At 37.1% G+C, this 27,671-nt stretch overlaps 1 protein-coding gene across 1 annotated transcript in view; it reads right to left on the bottom strand.

Moving 5' to 3' along the window:
* Window positions 1-27,671, bottom strand: part of ATF6 (activating transcription factor 6) — a 239,137-nt gene that overhangs the window by 60,480 nt on the left and 150,986 nt on the right. The window contains exon 16 of the mRNA XM_052637230.1: window positions 1,539-1,623. Within this exon, the coding sequence (XP_052493190.1) occupies window positions 1,539-1,623 (85 nt within the window). The remainder of the gene's footprint in view (window positions 1-1,538; window positions 1,624-27,671) is intronic.

The raw sequence follows: 27,671 nt of genomic DNA on the forward strand, positions 1-27,671 counted from the left end.
AGAATCTGAGATCAAAACACTAAAATTAAGTAAATTCTGCCTTGTTGAAGGTTAGACAATAGCCTTTCTGAGCATAAGCTGACCAGAAGTTAGATCTATTACAGTTCAAGCAGAGAAATCTAGGAACAAGATGAATAATATTTCCTAAGCATATTCTTTGGAGTGTTATATAGTACCCTTTTGAATATACTGTTCCACTTGAAGTTGTAATATGATTGATCCATGAAAGCTTCAGAGGTATGCCTTTATTGAAGGAGGATAAGTTCACCTCAACATTAGTTTGTTTTTTTTAAAAGTTTGTTCTGTCTTCCTAAGACTAAGAGGATGTCATAATTCTTTTATGTTTTAACAAGAAAAAAACTTTTTTTTATATGTTATATGTCTATAACATTGCCTCCTAAGCATTTCTATAAGCTGTCTGTATACAGTTAATTGAAGTTCGACAGTCCTCAATGATCTTAAAATGTACAATGAATACCTAATACTCTTTCTCTAAGACTATTTTATTGGAATTTATCCAAGTGTTTTATAATTGTATTTGGTGGCTTCAGCATGATCATCAATCAGAATGTGGACTGGTTCAACCACAGGTTAAAGAACTTTTCAATTTTGTCTTACTCATTAAACTATAAGGTTGTCATTATTAGACAGAAAATTTACCAGCAGTTCTGTTACATCAGATAAATGGACTTGAGAAGGACAACCAATCCTCCCAGTTTCATTAGAACTTAATATGATGTGTCAGAGAAAGTCATCAGCCAACAATATACACTGTGCTCATCCTCAACACACAGCTGACACTGGGAGTGAGAAGTTTCTCTTTTCCATGAAGAACCCAGCCGGAAGTAATCTCTTCTTTACTAAATCTCTTTAGTACTTTGTTTATTCCTTATGGGATGCTCTCTCTGGAGTACAGTGATTTCTGTGCTCATCTTATACTCCCTGCTAGACTATAAGCAAGTACACTACACCATCACACTTCGGATACTCTCAAAGCACTATGGTATTATTTGTCTTTTATCCAGTACCCAGAATTAATGAGAGAACAAAATGCAATTGTAATACTGTCAATATCAAATTCACTAGTATTAAAGATTAAATATAAACAGGTTTCTTAGGTTTAGTTTGGGAATCACATCACCATTTATGTTATACAAGAAACTGCTTTGAGCTCCAGTAACCTACCTTACAAACTCACCCTCACAACATAGCAAGGACTTCTTATATAGCAGGTATTACCAGAAAGGCCCCAGACAAGAAGTCTATAGATCAGTAAAGATAGTAACTTTTCTAATTTTATAAATAAAAGAGAATGAATTTACAAAATATATAGTAATTGTAAAGGTAGCTTTAAACTAAACCTTTTACTTTTTAAAAGAGAGGAATTTAAAAAATAATATTTTGTGAAAACAGTGGGAAAATGTTTCAGAATTAATGCATGGATATATACTTAACCAGATGAATGTCTTAGTTAATCCAGAGAATCTAGGTTAAACAAAGCAATCACATGTCATTCATAAGCCAAAATTTCAACTTACCGTTTATGTTTATTGCTGGTAATACAATTGACATCTTTGGTCTTGAGGTCTTGTTATGGGTGGTAGCTGGTAACAGCAGGTGATCCTAAGATTAACAAAGAACAATTTGTTACACATAACAATCAGCTTAGTCCTATAACAAGCCAAATTCAGAGTTTCTAGGATGCCAACATTTCAATGCTATCATAAAAAAAAAGGAGGGGGGCTGGCTAAGCCCTTTTGTACTCAGAACTCTGGTCTGAAGGACTAGGTGCAAGGCCTCTGTATTTGTCCCCCTGTGAGCAGGTGAAACCAGACTAAGCACTGAGGAAGAGAAAAGGGGATCTTCCGTCAGGAGGGAGGCATCGTCCTGGAGGATAGGAGTCCTTGAATCTGGCTTCAGACCCGTTTTGAAGACTGGGTAAAAAGCAGTGCCCCATTTCTTCTGGACTCAGAGATCAAGCCCTAAGCCTCTGGAGTGGGAGGACTAACTCCAAGACCCTAGACTAACAGAGAACTAACCCTAGGGAGTATCAAATAGTGAGAACTCATACAAAGGAAACCACTTGAATACAAGAACCGGTATCACTCAACCACCAGTGCAAAAGGCCTGTGCAGGACACCTGTGCAGGATGCTTGATCTAAGCAACAAAAAAAATACAAACCCAATCATCAGCAGACAGGATTACCACCTCACTCAGCCTTGTCCATCAGAGGAAAACCAACCAACCAAACAACAACAACAAAAAAGCTCAGCACAAATCTCACCCTACATGAAGCTTACACAAACCACTGGACCAAACTTAGGAGGGCAGAAACCAAAAGGAAGAAAGAATTCAAGCTTGAAGCCTGGGAAAAGGAGACCTCAAACACAGTAAGTTAAAAAAAAAAATGAAAAAGCAGAGAAATACTACACAAATGAAGGAACAAACTAGAAATACAGAAGTCCAAATAAATGAAGAGCAAATAGGCAAACTACCTGAAAAAGAATTCTGAATAATGATAGTAAAGATGATCAAAAACCTTGAAAACAAAATGGAGAAAATGCAAGAATCAATTAACAAAGACCTAGAAGAATTAAAGAGTAAAGATGCAGAGACAAACAACACAATTACTGAAATTAAAGATACTCTAGAAGAAATCAATAGCAGAATACCTGAAGTAGAAGAATGAATCAGTGAGCGGGAAGATAAAATGTGGAAATAACTTCTGAAGAGCAGAATAAAGTAAAAAGAATGAAAAGAACTGAGGATTCAGAGACCTCTGGGACAATATCAAATGCACCAACATTCAAATTCTAGGATCCCAGAAGAGGAAGAGAAAAAGAAAGCGTATGAGAAAAATTCTGAAGAAATTATAGTTAAGAATTTCCCCAACATGGAAAAGGAAATAGTCAACCAAGTCCAAGAGGCACAAAGAGTCCCGTAAAGGATAAACCCAAAGAGAAACACACCAAGACATATACTAATCAAACTAACGAAGACTAAACACAAAGAAAGAATATTAAAAGCAGCAAGGGAGAAGCAACAAGTACATTCAAGGGAAACTTCATATGCTTAACAGCTGATCTTTCAGCAGAAACTCTGCAGGCCAGAAGGGAATGGCAGGATATATTTAAAGTACTGAAAGGGAAAAATCTACAACCAAGATTATTGTACCCAGCAATAATTGATGGAGAAATTTCTCCAAAAGTTAAGAGAATTCAGTACCACCAAACCAGCTTTACAACAAATGTTAAAGGGACTTCTACAGTCAAGAAATACAAGAGAAGAAAAAAGATCTACACAATCAACCCCAAACAATTAAGAAAATGGCATAGGAACATATATTCCAACAATTACTTTAAATGTAAATGGATTAAATGCTCCAACCTAAAGACACAGACTGGCTGAATGGATACAAAAACAAGACCCATATGTATGCTGTCTACAAGAAACCTAAAGACACATATAGACTGAAAGTGAGAGGATGGAAAAATATACTCCATGCAAATGGGAAACAAAAGAAAGCTGGAGTAGCAATCCTCACATCAGACAAAACAGACCTTAAAATAAAGACGATTACAAGAGATAACGAAGGATGCTACATAATGATCAAGGGATCAATCCAAAAGGAAGACATAACAATTAAATATTTATGCACCCAACATAGGAGCATCTCAATACATAAGACAAAACACTAACAGACATAAAAGGAGAAATTAACAGTAACACAATAATAGTAGGAAACTTTAACACCCCACTCACACCAATGGACAGATCGTCAAAACAGAATATTAATAAGGAAACATAAGTCTTAAATGATACATTAAATGAGATGAATCTCATTGATATCTTAAGGAAGCCCAGATAGGAAGCCCAGAAGTAAACCCATGCACCTATGGGTACCTTATTTTTGACAAAGGAGGCAAGAATATACAGTGGAGCAATGACAGCCTCTTCAATAAATGGTGCTGGGAAAACTGGATATGTGTAAAAGAATGAAATTAGAACACTTCCTAACACCATACACAAAAATAAACTCGAAATGGATTAAAGACCTAAATATAACACCAGAAACTATAGAACTCTTAGAGGGAAATATAGGCAGAACACTTGATGACATAAATGAAAGCAAGATCTTCTATGACCCACCTCCTAGAGTAATGGAAATAAAAATAAAAGTAAACAAGTGGGACCTGATTAAACTTAAAAGCTTTTGCACAGCAAAGGAAACTATAAGCTAGGTGAAAAGATGAGCATCAGAATGGGAGAAAATAATAGCAAATGAAACAACTGACAAAGGATTAATTTCTAAAATATACAAGCAGCTCATACAACTCAATAGCAGAAAAACAAACAACCCAATCAAAAATGGGGAAAAGACCTAAACAGACATTTCTCTAAAGAAGACATACATACAGATGGCTAACAAACAAAAAGACGCTCAACATTGCTCATTATTAGAGAAATGCAAATTAAAACTACAATGACATATCACCTCATACCAGTCAGAATGGTGATCATCAAAAAGTCTACAAACAATAAATGCTGGAGAGGGTGGGGAGAAAAGGGAATGCTCCTGCACTGTTGGTGGGAATGTAAATTGATAAAGCAACTATGGAAGACAGTATGGAGATTCCTTAAAAAACTAGGAATAAAACAACCATATGACCCAGCAATCCCACTCATAGGCATATGAGGAAACCAAAATTGAAAAAGACACATGTACCCCATTGGTCACTGCAGCACTATTTACAATAGCCAGAACACAGAAGCAACCTAGATATCCATCGACAGATGAATGGATAAAAAAGTTGTGGTACATATACACAATGGAATATTACTCAGCCATAAAAAGGAACACATTTAAGTCAGCTTTGATGAGGCAGATGAACCTAGAACCTATTATACAGAGTGAAGTGAGTCAGAAAGAGAAAGATAAATATTGTATTCTAACACATACATAAGGAACCTAGGAAAATGGTACTGAAGAATTTACAGGACAGCAATGGAAAATAGACATAGGGAATAGACTTATGGACATGGGGAGAGGGGAGGAGAGGGTGAGATGTATGGAAAGAGTGAGACGGAAACTTATATTTTTTTAAAATGATAGTTTTTATTTGAACCTGACTTTGGGATAATTAACTACAAATCATTTTATGATTCATTCATTCATAATGCAATACACATGAGTTACTGAGTGACTATCATTAGCCCAGACCAGTTTGTGATGCTCAGTTATGTCTGACTCTGCCAGGCTCCTCTATCCATGGAATTCCCTGGGCAAGAATACTGGAGTGGGTTGCCATTCCCTTCTCTAGAGGATCTTCCTGACCCAGTGATTGAATCCAGGTCTCCTACATTGAGGGCAGATTCTTTACCGTTTGAGCCACCAGGGAAAGACTATCACTTCCAGGTTCTATAGAAAACTGCTAGTTCTGATAACATATATCCTGCAGTATACTATAAAGAGTATTGGTCAAGCAGTCAGAACACAGGGCTTTTAATTCTAGCTCTGCCACTGAATAGCTGTATAATCTGGATCTGTTTCCAATCCTATAAAATGAGGAGGCTGGACTAGATAATGTCACAAGATACTGAAATTATCTAATAGAGTCATCTTCAAATTTCTTTTTTAAAGAAGAGTAATGTTCCGCTCCCTCCTGAAAACAATTCTGATCCCAGAAACTGATATATAAAAGAGATGTTCTGACTGAAGCAAGACCAAGGCCTAGAGCCTTGCCTGCTTGAAGCAGCCAGTGTTAGGCTTTTCTTTTGGTAAGCAACAGAAAGATGCTAAGTAAGATGCATAGTTCTTCCCCTTGAAAAGCATACAGCTTAGTGGAAGGGTAAAAAAAAAATAAATAAATAAACGGATGCCTAGCACAATTATACAATTCTAAATGTAATATTGGGGCTTCCCAGGTGACATGAGTGAAAGAATTTGCCTGCCAATGCACAAGAGAGTTGGGTTTGATCCCTGGGTCAGGAAGATCCTCTAGAAAAGGAAATGGCAACCCACTCCAGCATTTCTTGCCTGGAAAATAACATGAACTGAGGAACCTGGCCAGTTACAGTCCACAGGGTTGCAAAGAATCAGACATGACTGAGTACATACACACAAATGTAATATTGCCAACTTTTGATCATCTTTAAGTAACCCAGAGCATCTGAGGTTTCTAGTCTCCAACCACACAAATACTGAAGCTGAAGTAAGAATGAACCAAGAGGACTTTGGCTTCAGAAACAGGGAAGAATGAGTGTTCTTGAAAAGGTATGTATGTCTTTTGTAGGTATGAAAAAGCTGGTTAAAAATGACTTTGACTTTGATACTAACTACTGTTTTCAATAACTCAGACACTTTTTTTCCTAGCAAAAACATAGGAACTGTCACAACAAAAAGGAAAAAGAGAAAAAAGTATACAATAGTGTTTCTTTTTAAGGGAGCATGGTTAAACTGAGATAAAGCTGACCTGCAGTCTAACTCCTCTTGCTTTCTTTTCTTGTTTCTTTGTTTCATCATTCATTTAACAAACTTGCTCTATGGAAGGACTCATCAAAAAGTAGGACTTGACATAGCTGAGAGTGACAAAAAATTCAATGCAACTTAATTCAATGTGATTATGAAATGTAAGTATCAGCAAAGCTAAGAAAAAAGTCTAGATTGTGAAAAACAAACGGAAATTAATGTACATGAACAGAACTGTACAGAAAACCTTTCCAGTAACTGCTTGTGCTTTGTCTAATTCAAGGCAGCATCTCCATGAGAACATGTTTATTAAAAAAAAAAAGATGAGTGTGATTGTTCTGTTAGAATTCCAGCACTGCAGCATGGGAAAGTTTTTTGTTTTTTTTTTAAAGTGCATTGTTAGACACAAAGATCACATGTTTCTGAAAGTAAGATAACATATGATAGCCAAGACAAAACAAAATTTGCTGATCTTTGTGCCATAAAAATTATAAATAGCTAAACTCCTATAATTAAAATACTGCTTCAGGATCCCCCAAATTGAATGAGAAAACAAACCAACAAACTTACAAGCCCCAAATTAAGGCTACTGTAAAAATAAACATACTTTGATTCCACTGGTCATGGGTTAAGGTCAGGCTCAGACTTAAATTTGAATTTCCTGTTAGGATCTAGATGTCGTATCAAACTTTTTTAAACATGATTTTCAGAACATAATGCTTCCTACTTTCTCTCTTCTTTAAATTTCAAACAAAGTAGTTACTTTTGCAGCAGAAAACCAAAAAAACACATTACTATTTGTGAAAAAGAAGAAATCACATCTTGAACACATAAAAACTATTACAGTTAACCTTCTCTACCTCTAATTATTAAAGATGTGCAAACTGTGAGTAAAACCTATGAAGTAATTGTTTACAGAGAAACCTATAGGTTAGATGTGCAGGGAATCAAAGCTGGTATACTACAAACTCTGGGCTTCCCAGGTGGCGCTAGTGGTAAAGAACCTGCCCGCCAATGTAGGAGATATAAGAGATGTGGCTTCTATCCCTGGGTTGGGAAGATCCTCTGGAGGAGGAAATGGCAACCCACTCCAGTCTTCTTGCCTGGAGAATCCTATGGACAGAGGAGCCTGGTGGACAACAGTCCATGGGGTTGCAAAGAGTTGGACATGACTCAAGTAACTTAGCATGTACCCACGAACTCTAACTGTGCCTATTTTATATTAAAAAATACTTTGCACACACACATGCCTACAACAGTGTAGTTGCTTCATTTAACATTTGCTTTCACTTCATCAAGTTAAATGTTTCTTGCCATAACAGTGAATCTTCAATCATTTGTTCTCTCCAACTATGTTTATCTCACGTTTGATGGCATTTCACTAATTCTATCAGTGACATCTTCAGAAGGAAAGGGATCAGTCAACAAACATTTACTGACCATTCATTAAAAAAAATTTACTGAGCACAGTAACCTACCATGTATTCAGCACTGTGCCACAGAGGATATTTTCTTTTAAAGAACATATATTCAAGTTTTTCTTAGGCAAAGAATGCTAATTGTGGCAGGAACAGTCATTGTGCTCAGTATCTGCTTTCCTTTTCCTATTCCTTTTCTAATATCATTTAGCTGGGCACGAAGCTACTCAGAAAAAGGACTATATTCCTGTGCAACCAACTGAAGCCACACATTCAAGTTCTGGTCAGTGGACTGTAAGGAGAAATGGGGCATGAAACTTTATCAGGGTGGTGATGGTGAAAGGCAAACTTCCTCCTTTTCTTCTTTCTTCCCTGCTAGCTAGAATGCAGATGTGACTGCTGAAACTGGGGTAGCCATCTTGGATCATGATACGGAAACTGCAATCTGAAATTTATGGAGCAATAAGAAGGAGCAAGAGATCCTAATGATCAAGGAGATACCAGAAGACCTCCATATGAGAAACAAAATTCTAATTTGTCTAAGTCACTACTATTTTAGACTTTTCTGTCACTTGTACTAAAACAGCTCCAATGACTAGTTATATTATAAGTTTGTGAAACAATATAGTGGTTTTTACTCAAAAGAAATGTCAATAAGGGTTAAACTAATCAAAGAAGCTTTACTCTTTAACAGTGTAAAACAATCACCTTTGTTAATAATATTCCCCTCCCCTTTATTTATTAGAGAAATTGTCTAGGAAATTCAATCCTGGAAAAGTACAAGTACAATTAGATGAATCTGAACAAAATTCTTTCTTTCTTATTCAGTCAGCTAATATAATTCAACTGCAACAAAAGTGAAGTTACTTAAAAATAAAAAGTAGAAAAAAGATGTTGCCATAGAGATAAATTATTTTGTCACAGTCTTTCAAAACTATGTTACTACCTTTAAGATACCTTCAAATGGTCTCCTAAAAAGCTTTTATAGGACTGAGATACCTAGGAATATCTTTGGGGAGAAAACTATGTGGACAAATAGCATAATCAATGCTTTGTTATTCTCAGAGGAAGTTTGGGAAAACACCAAAACGTTTCATTGCCAGAATAAAGCATCAGTTTTCCAATGTTATATGATATTGTGCATGAAAAAATACACTATTTTAATACAGCTTTCCCCATTCCCTCTTCCAAGCACTTTATTAGAAAAACAAAATTATTAGTGCATAATACAGCATCCAAAGTTATCTGTTTCTTCTCTTTTTTTAAAAGAGCTAAAATTGGAGACTAACTTATCAAAAGAACAAGACCACATTTTGCCCAGCTGGAGGTTATGATGGAAAAGCACCTTCAAACTGAGGTCCTACCAAGTTTTGTCTAATGTTGATTCTACATATCTGTGTAGGTAGAAACTGACCTTAGCTTAAACTAACTCACTAGGTTAAATGACCCTTCCTGCTCCCCCTCTAAAACTTACTGATGTCTTTAACACACTAAACATTCAGGACTAGTTGGGTTATTTTTCCAAAACTACCTCCGCTAATTGCATTTGTTACTAATTGTGTAATTTAATAAACTACTATGTAACTGATAAAACAGTGTGAATAGAAAGAGAGCACTGTGGGTGTAGCGCTTCCAAGTTGGCGCTAGTGGTAAAGAACCTGCCTCCCAATGCAGAAGAAAGAGACGCAGGTTCGATCCCTGGCTCAGGAAGATCCCCTGGAGGAAGGCACAGCAACGCACTCCACTATTCTTGCCTGAGAATCCCTTGGACAGAGGAGCCTGGTGGGCTACAGCCTATAGGGTTGCAAAGAGTCAGACACGACTGAAGTGACTTAGCATGCACACAGTGAGTAGAGTTTATTGCAAGAAAGACAACATGGAACTTTAGTAGATGCGCACTCAAGAAGAACCAGCCCTACCTCAAAGCTTGGCAAATGAATGCACATTTATATAATTAACTGAAATAAAGTAACACACACACATGTATATATCTTAAAAAAAAAAAAAGATCCTTTGCTTTAACCAACTGTGTTAATTAACAGATTACCCCTAGTCTCTGTTTTACTAGGTAGAACAGCTTTCCCCATGTCAGGAAACTGAATCAAGGCTGCAGTCTTTTATTTTTGATAGAAAGGAATGTATTTAGAATTTATGTATTTATTCGGCTGTGCTGGGTCTTTGTTGTCATGCAGGCTTTTCTCTAATGGCAGTGTGCTCAGGCTTCTCACTGCAGTAGCTGCAGGGCACAGGCTCTAGGCTGAGTGGGCTTCAGTAGCTGCAGTTCCAGGCTTTAGAGCACAGACTTCATAGATGTAGTCTTATGTTTTCTTAGTTTCTCTGCGGCATGTGGGATTCCCCCGGGGCCAAGGATTGAACAAGTGTCTCCTGCACTGGCAGGCAGATTCTTTACCACTGAGTCACCAGGGAAGACCAGAAAGGAAGGTATTTAATATCTAACGATGTCCCCTAGAGATGAGGGAAACTCAGTCTGCAACGGGCAGTATCTCTGACACTAAACAGCTTTCTCTTAGATCACTTAGATCAACATGTCAAAAAGTCTTGCAAATCAGGTCCATATTAATAACAATGACCTCTTGATATTTTAAATTTGAACCATATAAACTGTATTACAGACATGGGGGTTGGTTTTCTAACCCAGAAAACTGTTAAAAACAGACCAAAAATAATAAGAGCATCTATCCACATTTGAAAAATAGCTTTGTATTAAATTTTCTCTATCAATATGTTCCTACCTGTTGTTTCCTGTATCACTGCTTCATTTACCTTACCAAGTATCTTTCAAACCACCAAACTGAAGGCCAAAACAGTAATTAAAGTCAGTTTTTCCTAGTTATTTATCAATTCACAGCATTCTGAACCAACGTTAATTTCTAGTAGTTACATTAACTGTTGATCAGGAAACATCTCTGTCCTTTCATTTCAGCAATTATAGACCAAAGGCAATTAGGGAATTTGAAATCATTAAACTACACAGACACACATACTGACATATCCCGAAAATAAGAATTGCAAAAAAAAGAGAAAAAATTAGAGTTGGTAAAATTAAGTAGAGTGGAATCATTTAAAAGTCTGTTAAAATGTCTATGATGTAGAACTTCCCATCACAGTAAAAACATAAGTAAAATACATTACTCATCCCCGAACTAGAAACAGTTAATAGAAATAGCTAATATGAATGCAGTATTTGTGCCACTAACATATCCAATAAAAGTACAGGCCAATAAAAGGAAATGTAAAGTTTGCATCTGCACCGTTAGCACACATGTCAGCCAGAGGAAAAATAAATCAAAACTATTAGAGCACAACAGATGGCTCAAAAGTGAGCCAAGGTTTACATTCTGACAAGAGGAAAATTTTGACAGTAAATTCAAATCTGATAGTGCAGGCAAGGTCACCAAAAAAAAAAAAAGTTAGTTTGAAATCCTAATAAGTACAAACTCAAGTATTGCCATAAGCAATGGTTCTCATATCAAACTCTACAAGCCCCCAAAACTCCCCAACTAATGCTGAACTCCTTTTTTTTTTTCTTAATTTTTTAATTGAAGGATAATTACAATATGGTGTTGGTTTCTGCCATACATCAACATGGATCAGCCATAGGTATACATATGTCCCTCCCTCGTGAGCCTCCCTCCCAACTCCCATCCCATCCCACCCCTCTAGGTAGTCACAGAGCCCCAGGTTAAGTTCCCTGAGCCAGAAAACATATTCCCACCAGCTATCTATCTTACATATATGTTAGTGTGCACGTTTCCATGCTACCCTCTCCATTCCTCCCACCCTCACCTTCTATATCCCCACCTTGTGTCCGTAAGTCTGTTCTCCACGTCTGCATCTCCACTTGCCCTGCAAACAGGTTCATCAATACCATTTTTCTAAATTTCATATATGTGTGTTAATACATATTTATTTTTTCTTTCTGACTTACTTCACTCTGTTATGGCTCTATGCTGAACTCTTTTATTCACACAAAAAGGGCAAGATTGAACCATACAAAACTGTCATTTTTATGGTGAGTCAAATCTCAGTAATTTCATAATGGTCAACCTCATAGTTTGGTGAAGAGTCTTGAGAGACCCTAGGACAGGAAGAAGATCAAACCAGTCAATCCTAAAGGAAATCAACCCTGAATATTCATCGGAAGGACTGTTGCTGAAGCTCTAATACTTAGACCACCTGATGAGAACAGCCAACTCATTGGAAAAGAGCCTGATGCTGGGAAAGACTGAGGGCGAAAGGAGAAGGGGATGACAAAAGAAGAAACAGTTGGATGGCATCACTGACTCAATGGACAAGAATTTGCGCAAACTCTGGGATATAGTGAAGGACAGGGAAGCCTGGCGTGCTACAGTTAGTTCATGGGGTCATGAAGAGTCAGACACAACTTAGCAACTGAACAACAACACAGTTACATATGCCTCTCTTTTTCAAATCCAGAATTAATTTTGAGTTTCACAGTCAAAATGATTCCTTGTAAACTTTCCCAAGAATAAGACAGTAGCCCCCTAATCATTCTTCTCTCTTGATGAGAGCTTCAGGGAAAGCGTTTCTAAACCAGGGTGGGATTGTTTTTCCTAAAGAAAGCTCTTAGAACAAAATGTTGGTTATGTGCCTTGAATAGGTAGAGTGCTAGGAAGTCTCTGACCTTATACTTCCTATTTCTTCATTCAGTAATCTGAGCTCATTCAACTTCAAAACTTTGTCAGCTATAATACAGAGCTTTTTCAAAGGTGGACCATGTGTGATTTAGGTAAATACATTAGGATTCCTGAAACTTGTTATCAATCATCATTTGTTGTGTGCTGAGAGTGTAGCAATCAGAAAAATGTCTTATTAAGGAGAAAGATCAAACACTAAACGTATAGAGTTTAACCATATGAGAGTTTGTCAGACATGTTTACAAGATGTTTTATTTTAAAAATTGACTTTACTCAGGACTACTGGCAGGAAGTGAATTTCCTGAGAATTAAATTGCAAACTACAGATATGCTACCAAAGCAAAGGATGGGGAAGGGACAGAGGGTCTGTGTCTATAGAAAATTGAATCAAGTTTTCTGAAAAAAGAGATTAATTAGGAAACACTTCAAGCAAAGTTAAACATTGGTATCTAAGAGAATTACTTTATTTTTTGTTGAAAAAAATTGGGGAAAATGTTGGGTCGAGACCAAAAATTGTTTTTAAACTTCTAGGCAGAGGCTCTAGAAATGAAGTAAACTTGTACAAGAGTGAAGTTGGGGATTAGCTCAAATGGTAGAGCGCTCACTTAGCATATGAGCAGTAGTGGGATCGATGCCCGCATTCCCGTTTGGGGCTTCCCTGCTAGCTCAGTTGGTAAAGAATCTGCCTGCATTGCAGGAGACCCCAGTTCGATTCCTGGGTCAGGAAGATCCAACGGGGAAGGGATAGGCTACCCACTCCAGTATTCTTGGGCTTCCCTTGTGGCTCAACTGGTAAAGAATCTGCCCACAATGCAGGAGACCTGGGTTCGATCCACAGCTGGGAAGATCCCCTGGAGAAGGGAAAGGCTATCCAGTCCAGTACTCTGGCCTGGAGAACATATACAGTCCATGGGGTTGCAAAGAGTTGGACACGACTGAATGACTTTCCCTTTCACTTGTACAAGAGTAGTCTCAAATGCCCTATGTGTGTAAACAGGGGACGGGAACATGGAGGGATATGATTCTAGCTGATTCCTTCGTATCTATGACTCTACAGTCTTCTGCTGTGGAAGAAGAGGAGTCCTACTCTATCTATTTTCTAAAGGTATCTCTCCTGGAATGACTCTGTGTCTGGATATTTCCACACTCTTCACTACAGATCTTGATCCTTATCTTTCCAAAGCAATTTTGATCTTGGTTTCACACAAAGAAATATGAGGGGCTGTAAAATACTCATAAAGTACATTTTAGGAAAGACTGGATTTGACAAGGCAAATTACAAAGTGGGCAGTGACACCGCTGTCTAGGTTCATCCTGTTCCACCTCATAGTAGAGAACCACTTTCCACAGCTGCATAAAAGAAACTGAGGGTGACAGACACTTACAACGGATCTAAATTCCTGAGCCTAGAAATGAAAGCTCTTTTATGATTTGGTCCCCACTGATTTTGGTTTTTCTATTGTGATCTCTCATTATTCTTTTTCACAAACACTGGTGTCAACTGTCACAGATACTCTATAAATTCAACCAAGGAAGGAATACACTGTGATATTTCACTTCTTTTAATTAAAAAAAAAATGGCGAGAGATAAATAACAGAAGTGCAAGTATTCAGAGCTTCTACTCCTATCTCTGTGCTTCTTCTAAGGATTTTTTTTTTTTTTTTTTTTTTTTAGCACTGCTAATAGTGTGTGTGGGAGGGGTGAGGTTATAGGTGGAGACCAGAGTTGGAAGAAGCTACATTGGCTTACATTTTTTAAAAAGTATTAGTTTAGCAGAGGGGGAGAAGTCTGGAAGTTGGAAGGGTAGAAAAGAATTGAGTAAAGAGGGCTAGCCTGAGCTGTGGGCTTTGTGTGACAGAAGAGAGACTAAGGCAGTGACTGTGTGTTGGGGGCAAGGAGTGGTGGTTGGACACAAGAGGATGTTTTCCTGTCTATTAATATTCCCTTTCCTGTTTTTTCAAGAGACTCCATTTAAAGGCTACATTACTTATCAAGTTTTTGAAGTTTTGGATTTGCATTTCTTTTGGATGTGTCACTATGCCAAAATTAGTCTTTTAACAGGGTAAGGAAAAAACTGTCTAGTTTTATTTGAATTATGTAGATAAAGGGTCTTTTCTTCTGTGGGCAGATTAATAATGGTCTTCTGGCAAGGAAACACATTTAAAAATCAAGTTAAATCCTAGTACCAAGAAAAAAAGTTTCTCACAGGCCTATTCATTTGAAGAATCTGTACTACTATCTACTATCTGTACAACATCTGCCTTTCTCTGCTTCCCTCCACTGTTATTCTCCTACCCCAGCCAATCCCTGGCCTGGCCCAGACACTCAGCTTTCACTGTGGCCCAAAGCGCTTCCCTCCACCCCAGCCCCAACCCAATTTTCTCTTCTGCAAAGTGGTATTCTTCTACCTCCCCCTCCAGAGGGTCACAGCTACTCCCCATATCCATTCAGGTCTAGCTGAGACTAATCTCATCCCTAGACATGTGCTCCTACTACTAGGTTCAATACTGTTGCCTCCATTTGGTTTGCCCAGGCTGCCATAATGAATCCTAGTGTAGGTTATCGGGGCCCAGATATCTGGAGAGAGAGGACATTGAAGGGCCTCTTAATACTATACTATATTAATACTTTATACCATAAAGCAGGAGAGATTAAAGTCAAGTTTTTGATTTAATACTCTTGATACTTAATATTGGTAAGGCAAGCCATAGATTACATTCCTAAGCTTAATAAGTATTTTTCATTTTAGTCATGTGAATTTCAAATTAGTTTCCCTGAATCTTTAAGACTTGGCACTTAATTTTTATAGTATTAGCTGGTGGTTATGGCTATCCTGCATCCCAAAAGCTTTTCTATTTGTTGGTATTACCACTGAGTGGGTTTTTGTGCAGAAAATATCTTCAATTACAGAAGCCTGAAGCTAGGAGACAAAGCCTCTCTCCCAGCTCTTTGGCAACTAGGGCACGGACATGTGACATAAGCTTGGCCAATCATATACTCTTTTTAAACTTGAAAGGCTCAGGCATTAGTGAAAAAAGACTCAGATCATTCATAGCAGTGAAGAGTCTGCCACTGACAGCAGTGCTAGCGATCTGTGGGGTGTCCAGTGGTGGGTTATCCTAACCCAACTTCTTGAGCTGAGACAATGGCTGTGTTCTTTGCTGTGTGGATTCCTTTGGTTCCCACCACATTCTAAGCTGAATTCTCCAGGCTTCCATGGTATCTGTGAACTACCAAATAGACTTCCAATAAATTTCTTTTCTGCTTAATGTCAGCAGTTTCTGCTTTAAGTTACAGTAGGTTTCTGTTGCTTACAATCAGGAAACACTACTAGGACAGAGCTGTAATTCCATTTCTGACATATATGACATTGCCAGTTAATGTCTGACCTAACATTTTTCAAAAGCATTAACTAAGTTAATAATGGCATTATTTTAGATAGCTAAACTACAACAGAGTCATAAATCAGTGGGCTTCCTCATCTTTCATTTGATGCCCAAAGTAATGAAAACTAAATCTGTCACTTCCACCCTACTGAACTGTCCTCAAAAATATTACATTCTAATTGTCCAAGCCACTTGCTTTTATCCAGTCCTCACACGAGATTTCTCTCTGCAGCATTTGACATGCGACTTTCCCTCCTCGAATTCTCTTAGTTCTCATTTCCCTCCAATGTTATTGTTGTTGCTACCTTCTCTTCCACCACATTCCACATTAACAATTGGTGTTCCTTAGTGGTGAATCTTTTTTCAACGCATATTATTGGCATTTTCATCTAGTCCCATGACTTGAAGTATATGTCTGACTCAAACCTCCCAAATATTAACTGAAGACCCATATTTACAATTTTTCACTAAACATCTCCACTGGAATATCTATAACAGTATTCTTAAATGACAATTTATCTTCTCTTGTGTTTTCTACTTTCATTAACTCATCAATTTCCATCTAGTTATCCAAACAGAAATCTAAAATCATCTTGGACTCCTTCGTTCTTCCCTTCAGCACGAAATATGCCCCCTTTTCATTCCCAAGCTTAAGTCCACATTAGCTCCTCTCATGTACTTCTACTTACTCTGCTTATTTAACTTATATGCAGAGTACATCATGCAAAATGTCAGGCTAGATGAAGCTCAAGAAGGAATCAAGATTGCTGGGAGAAATATCAATAACCTCAGATATGCAGATGACACCACCCTTATGGCAGAAAGCAAACAGGAACTAAAGAGCCTCTTGATGAAGATGAAAGAGCAGAGTGAAAAAAGCTGGCTTAAAACTCAACACTCAAAAAACTAAGATCATGGTATCCAGTCCTATCACTTCATGGCAAATAGATGGGGAAACAATGGAAATAGTGAAATACTTTATTTTCTGGGACTCCAAAATCACCTCAGCTGGTGATTGACTTAGTTTCATGACTGCAGTCATGAAACTAAAAGGCACTTGCTCCTTGGAAGAAAAGCTATGACAAACCTAGACAGCATATTAAAAAGCAGAAACAATACTTTGCCAACAAAAGTCCATGTAGTCAAAGCTATGGTTTTTCCAATAGTCATACATAGATGTGAGAGTTGGACCATAAAGAAGATGGAGTGCCAAAAAATTGATGCTTTCAAACTGTGGTGTTGGAGAAAACTCTTCAGAGTCCCTTGGGCTGCAAGGAGATCAAGCCAGTCAATCCTAAAGGAGATCAGTCCTGGGTGTTCATTGGAAGGACTAATGCTGAAGGTAAAGCTCCGATACTTTGGTCACTTGATGCAAAGAGCCGACTTGTTGGAAAAGACCCTGATGCTGGGAAAGATGCAGGAGGACAAGGGAATGACAGAGGATGAGACAGTTGGATGGTATCATCAACTCAACGGATATGAGTTTAAGCAACTTCTGGGAGATGGTGAAGGATAGGGAAGCCTGGTGTGCTGTAGTCCAAGAGGTCTCAAATAGTCAGACTGAGATGCTGAACAACAATATCCTCAGAATATCTTTTTTTAATCTTAATCTCTTGCCAACAATTAAACGTACTCTTTTCCTAGTACATCTTAAGTACCACCAAAAAAAATATTATTACTGATCTATATTCATAATATGATGAGATATACTATTAGGATGTATGAGGATGAGATGGTTGGATGGCATCAGCGACAAAATGGACATGTGTTTGAGCAAACTCTGGGAAATGGTGAAGGACACTGAAGCCTGGCATGCTGCAGTCCATGGGGTTGCAAAGAGTCAGACATCACTTAGCAACTAATAACAACAATGACATTAGGAATAAAAGGAATTAGGGCTGGTCACTACAAAGATGACTTCAAAGAGCTAAAAATGTTTGGAATTTTTGTATCCACAGCACTAGAATAAATTGGGCAAATAATAGAAACTGAAACTTAAAAAAAGTAAGTGAGTCAATCTTTTCCATTATTGTTAAAGGGACTCAAGTCAACAGAACATGAAGTATACTCATTTAAAGAAGACTTATCTGTCTAGATGTGATAATGTTTCTTTACAAGTTTCCTTAGCTGTAAAGATGACAAAAACAAAACAAAGGAAAACACACATGCATAGAACAGAGAAAGGAGAAAGTTTAGACCATCCAAATAGAAAATATGTTCTTCATCAGAAACAGTAAAATGAGGAATACAACTGGAGGAGACCGCATTTAATCAAAGATCACTTACGTTCCTCATCAGAGTTCAGCTATTAAACAGATGCCTCTAAGAAGCAGAAGCTATTATTTTAAGATACTGCCCAATACTTACCTATGGAAACACTCAAAACAATGTAATAAGAATCTAAGCTGTAGTTCACTCTCTAATGTGAGGTCTACACAAGTGCTAACATGGTGAAGCACTAGAGGAAGTAAGATGTGCTGAGCCCAGCCCTGGAAAATCAGGTCACACACAAGAGTATACCTCATGAAAGTGACAGTTGCTCAGTCATGTCCGACTCTTTGTGACCCCATGGACTACAGTCCATAGACTTCTCCAGGCCAGAACACTAGAGTGGGTAGCTGTTCCCTTCTCCAGGAGATCTTCCCAACCCAGGGACTGAACCAGGGTCTCCCAAATTGCAGGCAGACGCTTTACCCTCTGAGCCACCAGGGAAGCCCAAAATACCACACAAAGATAACGTTCCTCATTCTAACAGAAGGGGTTTTTTTTGGGTGGAGGAGAGAGATATTTTTCTCTGAGTTTTGAATCTTTACTCTTACAACAAGTAAACATTTTTATTAGGAAGTATGACAATAGATATGCTCTTTAGACCAATCAAATGGTTGTGAACTCTGACATTCAAAGATCATGAAAAATCATCGGCTAACACAGAACTCAAAAGATGAATAGAATGACAATTTGAAATGGCTGATTGAAGTATTAGGCTAATTATAAATAGGAGCCATAAACCAAAAAGGAAAATAAAAATTTAACAATTAGGAAAACAATAGATACTATTTAAAAAGAAAAAAAAACAAGGCAAGTGTCTCAGAAGTAAATACTAAATAATAAAACAGGGAAAAGTTACTCAGTCGACTAATCCAACCCCTTTCTTTGTTTCAACATACAGTTATTAAGCAAAGATACCAAGCTGCTGCTTTCTAAAATGTTAAAAAAAAAAAAATCCAAAGCAATCTAAAATTTCTTTTCTATTTCCCAACTCTTGCTATATATGGGACATTCAAATGGATATATATAGAATACATACTTAACTGAGAAGATGATGTGTGCTCAGTTGTTTCAGAAGTGTCTGACCCTTTGTGACCCTATAGCCCCCCAGGCTTCTCTGTCTATGGGACTCTCCAGGCAGGAATACTGGAGTGGGTTGCCACGTCCTCTACCAGGGGATCTTTGCAAACCAGAAATAGAACTCGCACATCTTATGTCTCCTGTATTGGCAGGCAGGTTCTTTACCACTAGCACCATCTGGGAATCCCACATTCCTTCAGGTATACTTGGTAGTGAGGGTCCCTGTGTCTGTATTGCTCTTGATCTTTATTATTCTGTTCTGAGAATACCTTACTATTTACATGACTCTGCTCATACTCTGTCTTTGAAGACTTTATGATCATCCCCTTCCTGACTCCACAAATCTCATGTCGCAAGTCTCATGTGGGAGATATTCTTAAAAGTCTGCTATTACACACAAAAAGCCAACCAAAATATGAAAGAAATTTCATTAGGCAAAAGCACAGGGCCATACGGGAGGAAGAGACCTCAGAGATCTTATATATATGCCCTCATTTGAAAAAACTGAGGCCCAGCTGGCATTTAGACCAAGCTCTGTCAATAACAATTTTATTCCAGTATACCAAACAATTGTTTGTTTGTTTGGTATACTGAATAAATCAAAATAAAAGTTTTTAAAATTATCAAGAAAAGTGACATTGAGACCTCCAAACTAGAAAATACAACTGGTTCATGAAAGGCAGTTTATCAAATTGCTAGGAATGATCAATTCTGCTCATACCTAGACAAGTTTCTAGGATGCCCCTAAATAAAAGGAAATCAATATTCATCAACAACTTAACACAAAATTATTGAACAAATCATATTTCTCTATAACATAAAACTTCTAATCTCTCTTTTGTGTACTTCTGGTCTGTCTTTGCTGTATGTCCAGGAAGCATACACTACCTTCAACATAACTCTAAATCATATAATATCAGGATGATAAATACACTCGGGAAAAATTGTCATCTGAGATAATCTTTATAGCCTCAAATCTATATGAATGATAGATAATTATATGAACATAAAAGTAGGGACGACTGTAAGAAAAAGTAAGCTAAAGTAACTTCAACATAATTATTTCAATATTATTAATAGGATTCTAAAGTGCATTTGCATGAACAATTCTAACAGTCATATATTAAAACATTAATGTCAAAATAAGTATAGGTAATCTCATATATTAGGAATTATTCTTAGATGTTTTAAGTTATGAGTAGTGAAGACAGTCCCATAAATTTTTGAATCTACTATTTCAAACCTCCCATGATATACCTTGTTCATGAAGAAAACAAGAATTGTTAAATGATTTTCTTTGTTCATGAAGAGGAAATAAATGTATGACTCTATTGTGGACAGTCAACGAATGATTAAAGTACGACTGGATGACAACTCCTTGAACATAAAAAGTTTCTAGAAAATAAAATCAAAATCTTAAAAATAAAATTACAGTACACTGGTTTGTACTTTACTTCATGGCAAACAGATGGGGAATCAGTGGAAACAGTGGCTGACTTTATTTTTCTGGGCTCCAAAATCACTGCAGATGGTGACTGCAGCCATGAATTTAAAAGACGCTTACTCCTTGGAAGGAAAGTTATGACCAATCTAGACATTATATTAAAACACAGAGACATTACTTTGTCAACAAAGGTCTGTCTATTTAAGGCTCTGGTTTTTCCAGTAGTCATGTATGGATGTGAGAGTTGGACCATAAAGAAAGCTGAACCCAGAAGAATTGATGCTTTTGACTGTAGTGTTGGAGAAGACTCTTTAGAGTCCCGTGGACTGCAAGGAGATCCAACCAGTCCATCCTAAAGGAGATCAGTCCTGGGTGTTCACTGGAAGGACTGATGCTGAAGCTGAAACTCCAATACTTTGGCTACCTGATGCAAAGAGCTGACTCATTGGAAAAGACCCTGATGCTGGGAAAGATTGAGGGCAGGAGGAGAAGGGGATGACACAGGATGAGATGGTTGGATGGCATCACTGACTCAATGGACATGGGTTTGGGTGGACTCCGGGAATTGGTGACGGACAGGGAGGCCTGGCATGCTGCGGTTCATGGGGCAGCAAAGAGTCAGACACGACTGAGGAACTGAACAGCTGTTTGAAACCACCAAACTTCAGGTGAGGACCTACTTTAGCCATTATTTATCTATTCATTCATTTATTCATAAGTGATTCAAGAGCAACTTCAAATCTAAAAACCTGCTGTCTGCTACACACATTCAGTTCAGCTCAGTTCACTAGGTCAGTCATGTCTGACTCTTTCGACCCCATGAATCGCAGCACGCCAGGCCTCCCTGTCCATCACCAACTCCTGGAATTCACCCAAACCCAAGTGCATAGAGTCGGTGATGCCATCCAGCCATCTCATCCTCTGTCGTCCCCTTCTCCTCCTGCCCCCAATCCCTCCCAGCATCAGTGTCTTTTCTAATGAGTCAGCTCTTCGCATAAGGTGGCCAAAGTATTGGAGTTTCAGTCTCAGCATTAGTCCCTCCAATGAACACCCAGGACTGGTCTCCTTTAGGATGGACTGGTTGGATCTCCCTGCAGTCCAAGGGACTCTCAAGAGTCTTCTCCAGCACCACAGTTCAAAAGCATCAATTCTTCAGTGCTCAGCTTTCTAAACAGTCCAACTCTCACATCCATACATGACCACAGGAAAAACCATAGCATTGACTAGACGGACCTTCACTGGCAAAGTAACATCTCTGCTTTTTAATATGCTATCTAGGTTGGTCATAACTTTCCGTCCAAGGAGTAAACGTCTTTTAATTTCAGGGCTGCAATCACCATCTGCAGTGATTCTGGAGCCCCCAAAAATAAAGTCTGACACTGTTTCCACTGTTTCCCCATCTATTTGCCATGAAGTGATGGGACCAGATGCCATGATCTTCATTTTCTGAATGTTGAGCTTTAAGCCAACTTTTTCACTCTCGTCCTTCACTTTAAGGAAGGAGGCTTTTTAGTTCTCACTTTCTGCCATAAGGGTGGTATCATCTGCATATCTGAGGTTATCGATATTTCTCCCGGCAATCTTGATTCCAGCTTGTGCTTCCTCAAGCCCAGCATTCCTCATGATGTACTCTACATATACTTTAAATAAGCAGAGTGACAATATATAACCTTGACATACTCCTTTTCCTCTTTGGAACCAGTCTGTTGTTCCATGTCCAGTTCAAACTATTGCTTCCTGACCTGCATACAGGTTTCTCAAGAGGCAGGTCAGGTGGTCTGGTATTCCCATCTCTTGAAGAATTTTCTGCAGTTTCTTGTGATCCACACAGTCAAAGGCTTTGGCATAGTCAATAAAGCAGAAATAGATGTTTTTCTGGAACTCTCTTGCTTTTTCCATGATCCAGCGGATGTTAGCAATTTGATCTCTGGCTCCTCTGCCTTTTCTAAAACCAGCTTTAACATCAGGAAGTTCACGATTCACGTATTGCTGAAGCCTGGCTTGGAAAATTTGGAGCGTTACTTTACTAGCATGTGAGATGAGTGCAATTGTGCGGTAGTTTGAGCATTCTTTGGCATTGCCTTTCTTTGGGATTGGAATGAAAACTGACCTTCTCCAGTCCTGTGGCCACTGCTGAGTTTTCCAAATTTTCTGGCATATTGAGTGCAGCACTTTCACAGCATCATCTTTCAGGATTTGAAATAGCTCAACTGGAATTCCATCACCTCCACTAGCTTTGTTCACTACACACATTAGGACTGCCAAAACTATGAGTAGAAATCCAAATTAAGGCTTGCCTAAAATATACTGTGGGTGAGGGTATACTGGGGGTAGGGGTACAGGGGAATGATGAGAGTGAATATGCTTGGTCACTCAGGACTGACTGACTTTAAAAATTACTTCATATAATTACACTCAAATACTTCATTATATGACAAACAAGAAAATCATTTTATGACAGTTAAGGATTTCTGTTGGTTAACAGGACAGAATAATGTACAGGTGATTGACATAAGGGTCTCTCTATCTACTAGTAATTTTATACTAAAACATCATAACAATGTTACCAGGGTTATACAGCAAATGTGTTCCCATATGTAAGGTAATAAATGCCTTAATACTTATTGGGAGCTCAAGAACAGGTACAGAAAGAGTTTCACATACACCTGAACAAAATAATAGATCAGTAAATCCTCAGGATAGGTTAATCAATGGACAGGGACAATTTGATTGTTTAATGAAATAATATTGCTTCTTGAAATTACTGAGAAGAGATCAGTTTGAAATTAACACATACACACTATTACATATAAAACAGATAATCAATAAGGACCAGTCTATTGTATGGGACAGGGAACTTTACTCAATATTCTCCAATAACCTATAAGGGAAAAGAATCTGAAAAAGAATGTACTGAATCACTTTGCTATACACCTGAAACTAATACAACATTGTAAATCAATTATACTCCAAAATAAAATACAAATTAAATTTAAAAAAGAAAATAAGTTAGCCATTAATCTGACAGTGTAGCTAAAAATTTCAGAAATAATTTCAGAGTAAATCTAGTTACTGATTAAACTTATATTTAGAATAGTACCACCATGAGATAATACTAAAAGTCTTAAATTTATTTTCTAGGCAGGACTGTTGTTAAACTTTTTTGAAAAAATTTAAATGATTTCTGAGGTAGAAATGAAAGAGCTTAAAAAATGAATAATGAGTAATATTTCTGATACAATATATCTTATAGTCTTTCCTATGGGAATTATCAAAGTTCTCATTTTTCAAACATTAGTTTTAATTTTTAAATGTTCTTATGGGGCTAAAGTTTGTTAATTTTACATAAAACTTTTACAGAATGAGCATATCTCGTAATACGTAAGTTTATGTACTTGCAAAGCAAAAAATTAGCATACACTGTAAGATTAAGGAGATATTCTTTTAATAAACTACAATTATTTGCTTCCTTTAATCAAGCTATTTTGACTTCATTTGTTGTCATTACTCTTAATCTTCTTTCTAAAAGTATAAACAGAAATTCGATTCTTAAGTAACATTTAAACTTCTTACCATACTGTGTGGTCTTTTGGACTTAATATAATGCAATGCGATAAGCTGAAATTTAAATACAAAGGACTATATTCAACTTATTGGTTCATTGAAAATATTAACTCTCAGCTCATGAAGCTCATAAAATGGTCTTTTTCACTTCTCCTCTACAGAAAAGCAACCATCTTAGTCTGTCAAATTTCTTTAGTTCCAGATGGGTGCCTTAAAGAAGTACTGGAGTAAGCTATGAAATACGTAGGTAATGGGTTCAATAATTTTGTGCTTGTCTCACATCAGAAAATGAAGGAAAGAAGCAGAGAAAAACATTCACTAACATTAAACAAGCTGAGGAATAAGACAGTGATGTCTTGAGCTCACTATACTTGTTAAACTGTTTAAAATTTATGAAATAATTTTAACCAGAATATTTTAAGTCTTTATATTAGCAAATAAAACTTAAAATCTAAGAGAATTCTTTCTTGAGTATTTAATAAACAATGTACCTTTAAGTATTTAAGAAATTAGCTTTTTAAAATCAGAAACCTGGAAGGTTAAAGCATTATATTCATGATCACAGAGAATCAATTTTGAAAAACAAAACTTTTCACTCTTTGATATACTAGACTTATTTCTCCGTAACTCTTGGTTAGAAAAGTAATAAGAGAATTACTGATGCTGTTAATGGGGTGAGCGAGTTGTTTTCAAATGGGCTTATACAGCATGGGAATTCAGTACAGATGTTTGGAATAACTTGCAGCTGTTGCAGGGTGAATAGGCTTAATGAAATCACTGGGAATATTGGAGGAGAACTGCCAGTAGTACTTTATAACATTTATATTATTGTGATTAAAAACTGTTTAATTAGAAGCCTAAAACTGGTCTTTAATTATGAATCAAATTTTTAGATGTCTATCATTGTTACATATTCCTGGGTATACATCCACAAACATGTTCAACTGTAACAAAGTACCTCACTTACTATTAATATATGTCTTATGAGAAAACAGTTTTCTTTAGTTTGATCAAGTTTTGGCTCAGTTAAATTCAAAATGCTTTATAAACTTATATGCAAACATCAAAAGGATAAACAGTGAATTAAAAAAAAAATCCCTCACTATTGTCAAGAAACTTACCTAGAGAAGGTATTATACGTATACACATAAAAATAATACAAAGAAACAGTATTATTGGAATTCAGTGGAATTTTCCAGATTTCACTGAGTGTTCAAATGTTGTTCCTTGAGGATGAGCCTGACTTTGCCTGAAGGTATCCATAGGTACATTATTCCTTCATTCAGGTAAAAATAGTTAGGGAAGTCAGTCTCCAAAATAACATGTCACCCTTACTATCTATTAGGTTTCTAAAGCATATGGAATCACCCTGAATTAGCAATACAGAAGGCTAGTACTCTAGGCTCTCACCGTGGATAAGAGATAAGATATTTAGAAGATATGTTTAAGTGGCATGCTGGCCATCCATTCCCTTTAGGCACTCCAAGTTCCAAGATCAAGTTGAACTCTGAGAAAGCTTGATTCACTTTTACCATACATTATGAAAAGATGACAAATCAGTGTCCTCAGGTAATGTCCCCACAATATGTCACTGTAGAAGGTTTTGGTTCAGCTTCAAGACTCAACCCAATTAACTTAGAAATCTTAGCTCTTAAGCATGTTGCCTAAGGTCAATATATTGCTAACCATATATGCAAGTCACATGTAAACTTTCTAGTAATAAAAAAGTAAAAAGAAATGGGTAAAATTAATTTTAATAATCTATTTGCTTTACCCAACATATTCAAAATACTATCATTCAATTTGTACATAACCAGTGTAAAAATTATCGAGCTATTTTACTTTTCTTCTTCAAGTTCTTAGTCTTCAAACTCTGGTGTGTAGTTTACTCTTACAACACATCTCCATTAGGACCAGTTAGAGCTGAAGATTAGTGGCGACTATAATGAACACTGTGACGCTCTAGAGGATAAACTTCTTTTGGGAAATTGTCCTTTGAGCCTTCCTCTCCAACAAAAGCCTATCGCTCCTCTGCTTTCCCCTTTATTCTGCAGGTTATTAGGGGCAGAGCTGTAACAACTCCACTTAGCAGTTCTTTGGTGGTAAACAATGGGAGGGCAGGGGACTTGGTCAGTAAGATATTTTAAACCCATATATTCAAAAGTGAAATAAATAAAATCTTGTACTATATTTCTCCCCACCTATCTCCAAATGCTGTAATAGCAACTCCCTCCAATACAAATCTGTCTGCAATGCAGGAGACCCAGGTTCGATTCCTGGGTCAGGAAGATCCCCTGCAAAAGGAAATGGCAACCCACTCCAGTATTCTTGCTTGGAGAATCCCATGGACAGAGGAGCCTGGCAGGCTCCATGGGGTCCACGGGGTCGCAAGAGTCAGACACAATTTAGCGACTAAACCACCACCACCACAAATGGCGTGGTTGATAGTTTAGAATGTCTCCTCAGAAGTGGAATGGGGGTATTGAAACTCCTGGATTTTGTTTAGTAAGGGTCATTTCTATGACCAAAATAAAGTTACAGTTACCATATAAGTTTAGAGATTGTTTTAGATACCTTTACATAATCTTTTAGTAAAAATACTACAGGCCATTCTGGTTTAGAAACATTTCAACTTCTCTTAAATTTCATATAATAAAGTAATACACCACTTCGTAGTGATATGTTAATTTGTGGCTACTGGTTTGAACGTTTCTAGAACTCTCTTTTAACACACTATAATCTCATTTATTGAAAATGAAGACGCAGTACAGTGCAGTGAATAAAGCACTAGCCTGAAATGAAAGATGATTTGGTGTCTAGACTTCTGTCACGTAAGTTGTGTGACGTTATATAATTCTCTGAATCTAAATTTCTTCATCTGTAAAATTAAGGAGGCAAAAGTACATCAAAAACCTTAACTGGAAGCTATATATTTATTCAAGAATTTCAAAATGCTGTATTATCTGAAGCAAACAGTATTTCCAAGGTCATGCTGCAAAACTTTGTTAAGAGTGAGATTAAGTAACAAAGCTAAAATAAGTGGACAAGTTATAAAAGGAACTTAATTCTGTAGGCAGGTTTAGTTCCTGTTCATCAGCTCCTGATAGTTTTTCACAAGTAAAAATAACACTTGACATTCTCTATGTGAGAGAATTCATTAAGTTCAGTTTAGTATTGAAATAGTTTAAATTTGAGTGACTGGGATCACTAAGCTTCACTGATAAGATTCTGCTAACTAACTTCAGGAACTTAAAGACTTATCACAAAAAAGAAGGCAAAGAAAAACATATACAAATGTATAATCATCTAATGTTAAACACCAATGACTGTTGATGAAAAGATAAGTCATGAAACTTCTACA

Source organism: Budorcas taxicolor, chromosome 3, assembly GCF_023091745.1.
Source record: "Budorcas taxicolor isolate Tak-1 chromosome 3, Takin1.1, whole genome shotgun sequence".
Taxonomy (NCBI): domain Eukaryota; kingdom Metazoa; phylum Chordata; class Mammalia; order Artiodactyla; family Bovidae; genus Budorcas; species Budorcas taxicolor.